Raw genomic sequence first — 10,980 nt, 5'->3', positions numbered from 1 at the left:
GGTTTTCCCCTTCATGTGGGAATAAGAAATTAAGGCTATTCAGCGGTAAGGTTAGAGGTGAAACACACAAGATAAATCAAAGTGCAACTTTTCCCATATTACCTCCTTTGAAACCAAGCCAGTGATGAATAGCTGAGGTCAAATGGTTTATCTGCAAACCCCTGAGCTCATAAAATGTGAAGTATATTGAATACTATAAAGTAACTCAAAGATAAGAATTGGATTTAAGTATCTTCTCTGCAAATGATGTCTCTGCTCAAGACTATAAGTATCTGGAATAATTTTACAGTTAAAACAGAGTTAAGGAGGAAGACTGACTTGCTTGAACCCAAGTGCCAGAGAGAAGAGTCTGGGTTTTAACCCGTTTGTCTCCCAGTTCCAAGTTCACACTGTCCAATACCCAACACTGAACTCCTGGAAAGTACAGCCTCTTACGTGATCAACAACACACCAGAAAGGTGGCATCACCGGGGGTTGGCAGCCAAGACATGTGGGTGGAGAAGAACCTAGATCTATCAGTCACTGAAACACCGTTTTATCTGTGCTTATTTTTGATGACACCATAAGATGCTCAAGACGCAAGCCAAATGACCAGAAAAACCTCATGAGATTAACAGAGCATTTAGGGAAGTTGTCATGTGGGTCTCATGGGCACACAGCTGGTGATGCAGCTGCTACCACTCCTGCTTCTCAAACGCCAGCTTCTGTTGTAACCAAGAACTGTGACACCTCACTGAAAGAGCCCTCCTCAAGCCTGAACATTTTTTGTTGTTAGGGGAAAAAAATAAAAGACGAGGGGACAGGGAGGACCTGCAGGGTATTTAGTATGAGAATACTCCTTTGTAAGTGACTTCCCTCATGGTCCAGTGGCTGAGACTCCACTCACACTGCAGGGGCCCCAGTTCCATCCCTGGTCAGGGAACTAGATCCCGTGTGCCACAGCTAAGAGTTCACAGGCCTTGGCTACAGGTCCCACGTGCAGCAACGAAGACCTGGCACAGCCAAATAAATGAACTAAAACAAGAGTAGGCTGGAATTGCGACAGAAGGGAAATTCCACGTGTGTGTGGACTGCTTATACCTCTTGGAGGAGAAATTAAATGATGTCCAGTCACTGAAGGCAACTCAAACTTGAGAAATAACACTGCAATTTTGAGATTCGAGTTTTATTTACAAGTAAAGGAAGACTGTCCCCTGTAGCCATTCATTTGGGGTGAGAAGAGCAATGTAAAGAAGTAGCTGCTGGCTCCACAGTGATGAGTGAGAGGAGTCCATGCCACTGTTTCTTTAAACGATGATTTTGTAATTAAAATGAAAAAAATAAAAAGACACACACAGAACACATGATTTCTTCATGTTGCATCTGTGAAAGAATTCAAAACAAAAATGACTTTTCAAAACTCTATAGAGTCTCTCATCACATGTGTGAGGTGACCAGGCTGTCACTTCGTTTAGTGACAGCCCTGCTCCTCAAGAGCGACAGTCTCTGAGCAGAAGACTTAATACTCATCGAGAGTATCTGCCCGAGGGATGGACAGGCCTCGGTCCTTCAGGGCCTGGACTTTCAGCTTCTCGGCTTCCAGCTTGGTCTGCTGTTCCACCCTCTGTTCTTCTAAGATTTCCTCAATAGACACTTGCTGGAGAGGTGTGTCACTCTCCTTTTCTAAGTCCTACAAAACAAGTAGGTTTGGGAAACTTTACCTCATGACCAAGAATAGAAAACATCACAGATACAAAGGCAAACGGATTCCTTTATCAGGCTTGAATTATTTTACGAACTTGTCCCAGGGCACAAACACCCTATGGACAGATAACACTTTACAAAGAAATGGCTGGCAATGCTCCTATAGAACACTCAGATGTGGTTTAACAAGAATCAGTATCAGTGTGCATAACAAAGCTTTAGTCTGTGCAAAGTAAAGTCCTACATAAGTTAAGAACTACTTTTCTTACAGCTATTTCCCCAACCCCAGGGAATCCAAGAGAGAAGTCACCAAGGTCAAGGTAGCTTAAAATAAATTTTGTATTTATACACAGTCAAAGTCAGCCCAATTTCTGGGGCTTTTTTTTTTGCTAAAAAGTAGAAAACATTGATTCAAAGTAGCACCCCTGACCCCCAGCCCCCAAGCCAAAGGCAATCAACTGGCCCTCTGTTAACACAGGACTTCTTTCTCCCCCATGGCAACTAGTCTTCTGGAGAAAACCTCAGCAAACCAGTTGGGTTAGTAAACCATTTTGGCCCCAACATTCATTCTTTGCAAATATTGGCTACATTTCCCATTTAATATGGTAAAATATGCTAATATTTTATTTTTGAACAGCTTAAACATCTGATAACCAACTTGATAATGCAGAACTTTGCTATAAAATTATCTATTTACTATTTCTTCTTCTTAAGAAGTTTATCTAGGTATCACTTGGTGTTTCTGTAACATGGAAAGCCTCTACGGACAGGGTACTCACATTTCTCATCCTCCTCTGACTTTTACTTACAAAATCTGGGAAGGCATCAACGCAAACGCCACCTCTGGGAAGGCATCAACGCAAACGCCACCTCTCCAGACGTTCCAGCCTACCGCTAGATGCTCATCTACAGAGGCGGCCAAGGCCTTGGAAGCCACAGTGGTGACACCACAGATGGAGGACTCTCCCAGAGCGAAAGCCACATAAATTCCATAAGCAAGGCCTGCCCTCAAAAGTTAGCTGAATCCAGCAAAATATATATTATCAAGTGTGATCTTCCCTCACAGCCCATGGGCGGCAGAAGGGAAGACAATGTTCTTGGCTCAGTGTCCTACCTCCTGGACTTTCCAATGTTATGCGCTGAGCTATTCGTGTGGTTATGGCAATGCTGTTTCCCAACAATCAGCTTATTACTTAAGGCCCCGTGTCTCATTATCCTTGAGGTAGAAGCCAGGGACTTCACAAACAATTGCGCGTCTACAGAATGCAAGTGGCTTCTAGTTTTGCGTTTTCCTAGAATTGGTACACAACATCTTCAAACAGACCACAGATTCATAGAACTGTGGAAGCAGTCCCGAACCGTATTTCTTTAGTAATACCACTATAAAAAATTCTGCAGAATCTGAACTGTTAACATACCAAAAAAAAGAGTACTCTTCTCCATGAAAGGGCTCCCAGGAAACAATGACACTTCAAGAATAAACACAAATTCTTGTCTTCCCATACATCTACATAGCGCCGTGTCTGTGCCAATGTAACTGGCACAGAAAGTGTATCTGTGCTGTTTTCTTCTCTTCAATTGAAGCAGTGTGTGTGGTCTTGTGACTTAAACCTTTCCCCTGATAGCAAAGTAATACATTTCCTCTCTAAAAGTTAAATTCAGAAAAGTAAAAAAGGGGGAAAAAAAAATCACCCACCATCCTACCATCCAGAGATTGGTCAGTCCCTCTGAATATACAGTCACATGACAATCCCAATCCCCACATCCCAGGATACCATGGTGCTTTACATCAACCACAAAAATACTTTTAAAACTTCAAAGTTACTTCATATATTTCATAGCAATTCTTGGATAGCTTTGATTAGTTTTTTCTATCTACTTCCAACATGAACAAACAGGACCCTGGCAGAATTACCTCCTTACTTTCGCGAATGGTGTATAGTTAAAAACTGCTACGAAAACAAAACAACAACAACAACAACAGCAGCTACAGACTGAGCCACTTCTCTCCAGACTTCTGTAAACCTGACTCAGCATGTGGCTAGGGATTGTGAAATGCTACTGAAAACTTTAAAGATAAAATCAAGGTTTGATTTTCCTGGAAAACGCAATAATCAGAAGTACCAGGATCAAGTCAAAGATATTAAATAAAGCATTTTTAAAGTAAATGTTTCATGTAAACTGTGAAATCAAGTTTTATCTTCTTTAAAAATGTCGGAGTAGTTCTAATATATATTTTGGAGGAGTAGTTTTCTAATGGTTCACACACATACACACTCACACCTACAGAAACACCACTTGAGAGGATTTAACTTTTCACTAGCCAGCTGGCTTTCCTGACAGATAACAGGAACCTCCTCCTTGACTGGGAGCCAAGAAGCCAAGTGAGGTTGAGTCCATTCTCAGAAAATGAAGAAAGGCTTCTGCTGCAGTCACTCTTTCCCCCTGCCCCCTTTAAAAACACAGATATCACACTGTACATGCCATGTGCCTTTCCCCCAAACCCAACTACCTTTATGCCATGAAAGACCATTGTAACCAACTGTTTAAATGACTACAAAATATTCCAGTGTTAGTAAGCCATATTTCATTGGACTATTCTTCTCTCGTTGGGTATCAGGCTTCAATTTTCTATTAAAGATACAAGAGTAATCTGCTAATGAACACATTTGTGTGGGACAGTGTTTTATATATATAATGGCTGCACCACTCAGCTCCTGGGATCTTGGTTCCAGGGGCTGAACCCGGGCCTCTGCGGTGAGTGTGTGGAGTCCTAACCAGTGGACTGCCAAAAAACTCCCATGTAGGACAGTATTTTTTATGATATCAGGTAAAAATCAATGATATTTTACTGCTAATGGGATCAAAATCTTTAATATGCCAGAAGGCACTGAAACCAAGTTGACTGTGCTCTGAAGCTCTCCTTTTACAATATCCCCTTCTTAAGCTAATTTGGTGGTTTCCTGTGAGAAGCTGGGTGGAGGTGGAAAACATTTTTCCCTTCTTGAAAAGACAAAAAGAAACCTAACTGGATGATTATGAAGAGCCGTAGCAGCTTAACAGTTTTCACTTACTATTTCTCCTAGCAGGACCACATTTTCTCCTCTGACCACAAAAATCCCTCGAGGAATATCACCGTATTTTTTGCCCACATGAATACGCTCCACAGTCTGATGTAGCACTAAGTTAGCTATAAGTGTACAGGGAAGAAACAAAGACATTTAGTTCAAATTACTTTACAGGTAAAGGTCCATAACTCAATCAGTTATCTTGAGTAGAAACGATTAGCTGAACATGATTTTCAAACTTTCTAATTCTGGAAAATGCTAAAATTTCAAACAATCTCATCCTATTTCATTCAGACACACCACTTGGAGATTTTTAAACAACTGCAAATAGAGTACTTGGGATTATGTTGCATTAATACAAGGATGGTGGAAATAAATGAAGAAAATTAAATTCCTTATGAGTTAACTGCTGATATCAACATGACTATAAGAATATGATACAGCACTTGGAAAACTCTAAAGTCCAAACAACTGCAGAAATTATCTTTTTTTCTCTTTTAGAAGGAAACATTTTTCCTACTTTGTGTAGGTATGTGTGTGTGATGATTTACCAAAGATTTACCTTTGTTTCAGTACAGATGATTCATTTAATCCAATGTAGGTATTCATGGATTATGATACAACAGTAATCTGTTTTTTTCTCCTTTGTCAGATGACTATAATTTGGTAACCTGAGAGTAACATTAGTATTCACTACTTTCCCCTCACGTAGTTTGATGAATTTGACTTAAGGTTTAGAACCACAATCTGTGCAGAATAATTACTTTCTTCTTTTAGTTGGTACTGCTGTCGTCTTTGAAGAAACACAGTACTATCATCTGTGATTCTTATAAGTATTTCAATTATGTTGTTCTTCCTTAGGCCCAAAGCCACTGACCTAGCTGATGTCCAGCAAATGTTGACATGAACTGAAGTTCCTCAAGACAGGAGCAAATGTAAGGTCTCTTTAGAAAAATGTAAGAGACAGAATCAAGATTAAGACCTTGAGTCTGATGTATCCTAAAGTATAAAATCCTGAGCTTAATGTTGGGGGGTCCCTAAAAAGCTTCAGGAAAGGCCTCTGACCCACTTTTCATTGGACAGGGAGGGATTACCTTCAGGGCAGGAACTGCTTTGAAGAGTAGTCGCACCCAAGCCAATGTACAAATGAGCAGCCTTTTCAGTGGACTGAGTGTATTTCTATCATCTGGCTCCCTCTAATGGGGAAAATAAAAAACAGTCCAAAACACTGTAACGACATGTTCTAATAGTGAAAACCAGTTTTAGAAATAAAATATAAGCTTGTAAACACAAGCTTTCAAACCACCTAATTGTAATTTAGAAAACAATGATGTAGTGACTTAAAACAGTATTTCATCATGCCAGGTACATGAAAAAAGCTGCAGATAAATAAACTTCAATACGAAACAACATAAAAATACAGTGGGCAGCTCTTATCATCCAGAGTATGGGATGATAAAAGCCACCATGGCTCTTATCACCACGGACTCATGATAAGCCCATGAGTAATACATACCAAATTGATCAATGCTTCTCAAAAAGCCTATGAGTGTCCTTCCATCTCGAAGCAGGACCAAGTGCTTTTCTGGGGAGAGGAAAAGAGATCTTTAAAAAATGAACCGTTAGCTTCAGCGAGTTTACAGGGAAACAAAAACAGAGTTAATAGCAGATTAAGCTTTAGCATTTCCTCTTATAGAGCATTTAACACAGAGTTCATTGAGAAACTAGAGGGATGACCAAGGCAGCTGGGGATTAGTTTAGATGAGAAGATGGGTGGTGAAAAGAATCTAAGAGGGGCAGCAGAGCGGGGACGTACTCGGCACACAGTCAGGGGGCCCAACGGACTGGCTCCAGATGCCAGTGCTCAACAGTTAAACCCTGTCAGCATCATGTCAGTTTCTATACCTGCCAATTTGGACATTTGCTCTAGATGGTCTTTATGATCTTCATTTTCCAAAATTATTTTCTCCTCAACTTAGAGTTCCTATTTCACACTTTGGAATCAGAGATGGTTTTAAATAAAAACAGTACCAAAGACATGTAAAATGAGGATGCTGAGAATAAAACCAGAGCAAAAATTCAACAGAATGCATTGAGGGCTACGTGCTGTTCTGGGGCCTAGATATATAGTAGAGAATAAGACTCAGAGTCACCAACCTCATGAACTTATAAGCCTGGTGGAGAAAAGCAAACACATTTTAAAAAATGACCTATGGTGATTAGTCTAGCAGAATAAAAACAAGACAGCAGGATAATATAAGAAAGGGAGGGGAAGAAACTATAGAAGAGAGGGTGCTGGGGACTTCCCGGGTAGTCCAGAGGCTAAGACTCCACACTCCCAATGTAGGGGGCCCAGGGACAAGATCTCATACGCTACAACTAAGAGTGTGCATGCTGCGACTAAAGATACCATGTGCTGCAACTAAGACCCGGTGTAGCCGAGTAAATAAATAAACACAGGCGGAGGAAAAAAAAAGAAGGTGGCTAAGGAAAACCTCTCTGAAGAGGTGACTCTGAGCCGACACTGAGGAATGACAGTAAGCCAGTCACTAGAATAGCTAGCAGACTGAGCTACAAGGGAAGCCCAGCACAGCCAGCGAAAATCACTTATTCGTCTTTAATGCCATGCATAAAGTACTTTCTACATGCAGACCGTGGACCATAAAGAAGGCTGAGCACCAAAGAACTGATGCAAGACTCTTAAGAGTCCCTTAGGCAGCAAGGAGATTAAACAGTCAATCCTAAAGGAAATCAACCCTGAATATTCATTGGAAGGACTGATGCTGAAGCTCCGCTACTTTGGCCACCTGATGCAAAGAGCCGACTCAATGGAAAAGACCCTGATGCTGGGAAAGACTGAGGGCAATAGGAGAAGGGGGCAAGAGAGGATGAGATGGTTGGATGGCATCATCAACACAATGAACATGAGTCTGAGCAAACTCTGGGAGACAGTGAAAGACAGGGAAGCCTGGTGTGTTATAGTCCATGGGGATGTAAAGAGTTGGACACCACTGAGCAACTGAACAACAAGATGCAGAACAGTGCAACAAGACAGTGATTCTTTCCTGAAGGAATTTATAGGCTTTTTTTTTTTGCTATAATTAAGTACCACAAGAGGGCAAAACTTAATTACATGAGAGTGAGAGAAACTGTATCTAGCTGGAAATATCTGAGTTGGACTTTAAAGTGAAAGTGAAGTTGCTCAGTTGTGTCCGACTCTTGGCAACCCCACGGACTGTAGCCTACCAGGCTCCTCTGCCTATGGGATTTTCCAGGCAAGAGTACTGGAGTGGGTTGCCATTGCCTTCTCCAATGGACCTTAAAAGGTAGATAATTTTTGGCCATGGGAAGAGTGACAGGGACTGGGAAGGGGGAAATCTGTAATTTAGGCAGAAGAAAAGGGAGCTGTGTATCCGGATGTGTGGCTAAAAGTTGAGGGTGTGAAGGGAATAGGAGATGAAGTCAGAAAAGTACTGGGAGCAGGCTGAGTTTGGATGTGCCTTCATGGGGAACAAGACAACTCTGAAGATTCAACTGGTAGAAAAAGAGAGAATGGTTTTGAGGCTATTACCAGAGTCTAAGACATGAAGAAGAGACCTGAAGCAGGGCAGAGATGGGACGGGAGAGGCTGAGAGGATCAAGACACTGCAGTTATAAGGGATGGAATTGGTCAACCAAGTGTGTTTGTATATGTGGATATGTGTGTTAGAGAGTGGGAAGCTGAAGAGATGGGTTAAAGATGATGCAGGAATTTTGAGTCATCTTGCCAGGGAGGACTATGTACCAGAAGTTAGGAGTGAAAGAAGCAAGATCCCATGGAAGGTGTTTTGCTGTTGTGATTCTCAAGTGGTATCAAGACACCTGTGCAGAAACGTCAGGTGGCAACTGGAGATGTAAGACTGGAAGGCCAAAGAGCAATTTTTGATATGCCCACAAAGAGGTGATATCATTATTAAAGTCCAGGAACTCTCCTAGAGATTTAAAGAAAGCAGCAGCCAAAGATGGAACCTAGGAGTCCATTTATTTTAGGGAGCAATAACTGTTGCAGAGATAAGAAAATCAAGGACCAGTGTTGGAAAAATCAAGAAAATGAAGAATCCTATGATGATGGCATCACAGTGCCAAAAAGGCGAAGGAATGCATTAGACAGATGTCTTTTAAGATCACAGTTTCAGTAGTGTGTTGACAAAAAAATCTGACTGTAGGGTGACAGAGGTGGTCTACTCCAGGTAGCCAGGAAATAGTTAAAATGGGAGATGATTTAAGAGGTTTGGGGGTACAGATGTGAAAAAAGGAATGGGAATTTGATGGTGAAATATAACTGAAAAAAAATACGACAGACAAGAACATACATGAGGGGGAGCAAGAAATATGAGAGAAAAAGGGTATTAATGGATTCCAGAAGCAGCTGGAAGGAAAAATAAATAAGACACAGACTGAAAGGGAGGAATACTTCCAACTGAGATGACAGGATAGGTGAAAATACAGGAAGACTGAGGAGAGAGGAGGAAAGTGTGTGTGTGTGTTGCACTGAAGGCTGCATATGAAATGATTTGAAACCACTCAGTAAAGGAGGCGCTTGGAATCTGCAAAATGGTGTTAGAGACTTGAGAAAAACAATTATTTTTGTTAGAATGGCAGGATGTGCTAGGGATCTCAAATAACTCAGATACATAACTAGAGAGGTGAGGGCACCATCCTCAGACAACTAGAATTAAAGATTTCATTACATGTTACAGACAGGCCTGTACAGTGGTTATTCACACATGAATTTGATCCAAGCTACACTACATTCCCTTCAGTAGCAAAATCACTAATTTGGATCTAAAGAGTGATTTCAGAGGATAGGAAGAGGATTTCATCACAAATTCACTCTTTACATACACAGTAACTGCAGAAAATTGCTGAACTTGTTTGGAACTGTGTGGTAAATGTTTCACAGCAATTACAAGTTAATGAGACAGATCACACAATTGGCACAACTTTAAAAAGTGTTGTTTTAGGAGTAACTCACAGATGAGAGTTTGGAGAAACAAAAGACATCTGATACAACCGAGCTCTTCTTCAGGATAGTGACTTGGAATAAGGGAGGTCTTAACAGCAAGAGAAAACTAACAGAGGAAAAAAAGTAAATTTGAAGTGACTCAGTCTTTCTGGAAAAGTCACTACCTAGCCTGAAAAGCTAAATACTCAAACGGTTAAAAGACTGCAAACGGCCACACAGTATAAACCCTACGTTTAGTGCTAATTAAGTCCAACTGCTGTTGTATTACTATTTTCGTTTCTGCAAGAACCCTTTCTCTGAGAATTCTCATTCATCCACCCAGTAACCACCTGGTACTTCGAAATACCACAGGTGGGAGACGATGGACCGGGGAAACGGTAACCTTCACATGTGAGCTTCAGCAGCCGCAACTCTGAAAAGCAGAAATGAATTCTACAGCTTGCCCGGGAGATCCGGTGGAAGCTGCGAGAGGCGGGATACAGGCAGGAGGGGATAAAGTGGCAAACGGTGTGTCCCGTGACTCCCGCATCCTGCGAGGATGCCAACGCGGAAGTCCAGAACTGGACTAAATACACACCGCCCCCGGCCCGGACTCATTCTATCAGCTTCCTCCTTAAGAGGCACCCTCCTGGGAGGAAGGGTTTCACCCTAGACTTCACTGAGGAGATGAACTACTCACTGTCGATGTCCTCGATGAGGCTGGCGGTGCCAGGCATATAGTTCATTTTGAGTCGAGAGAGAGCTGCAGCGTATAGCGGCGGTGGGCCAGCGCGTCCCACACCTCCTTCCTCCCACCGCGGTCGCCGCCTTTGCGGGACCGGGACAGGAACCGGACCCGAACAAACGCCGCCGCCCCGGCTTTCAGTAGCCGGGGCCTGCCGGAAACGCCGCCATGTTACCCCACCCACTTCCGGCACCACGTCCCCGCCCTCAGGAAGAGGCGGGACCGTTCGTGTGGTTTCCCCCGCCCCAGGATACCCTTTACATATCCCTGACGAGAAGGGGAAGAGGAGTCTAGGCTGCACGGACAGTGCGGAGGTGCGTTCTCCCTTTTAAGGAACGCTCGTTCTCCTGCTTCTTAGACCCCAGAGTCACGGACAGCCGCCCTCGTCCTCTTAGGACGCGGAAGTGCAGGGGGGCGGGATCCTGCCTAGGATTGGCTGTTGCCGGCCGACCCCCTTTCCCTGTGGTCCATTCACGCTCCCCCGTCGGCGCCTGCGCGGT

General features: G+C 42.7%; 1 protein-coding gene across 1 annotated transcript; it reads right to left on the bottom strand.

Moving 5' to 3' along the window:
- Positions 1-1,179: 1,179 nt before the first annotated feature.
- On the bottom strand, positions 1,180-10,640 carry LSM1 (LSM1 homolog, mRNA degradation associated). Its single transcript, XM_068971370.1, has 4 exons — positions 10,436-10,640; positions 6,268-6,336; positions 4,758-4,873; positions 1,180-1,669 (listed from the first exon to the last, which is right to left on the bottom strand). Exons 1-4 carry the CDS (start codon positions 10,479-10,481, stop codon positions 1,499-1,501), a joined length of 402 nt encoding a protein of 133 aa, XP_068827471.1. The 5' UTR covers positions 10,482-10,640; the 3' UTR covers positions 1,180-1,498.
- Between the last annotated feature and the right edge of the window lie 340 nt (positions 10,641-10,980).

This window comes from Capricornis sumatraensis, chromosome 4 (genome assembly GCF_032405125.1).
Source record: "Capricornis sumatraensis isolate serow.1 chromosome 4, serow.2, whole genome shotgun sequence".
In the NCBI taxonomy this organism is placed as follows: Eukaryota; Metazoa; Chordata; class Mammalia; order Artiodactyla; family Bovidae; genus Capricornis; species Capricornis sumatraensis.
Note: the sequence above shows the minus strand (reverse complement) of the source record. Positions and strands in the feature narration are given on the sequence as shown.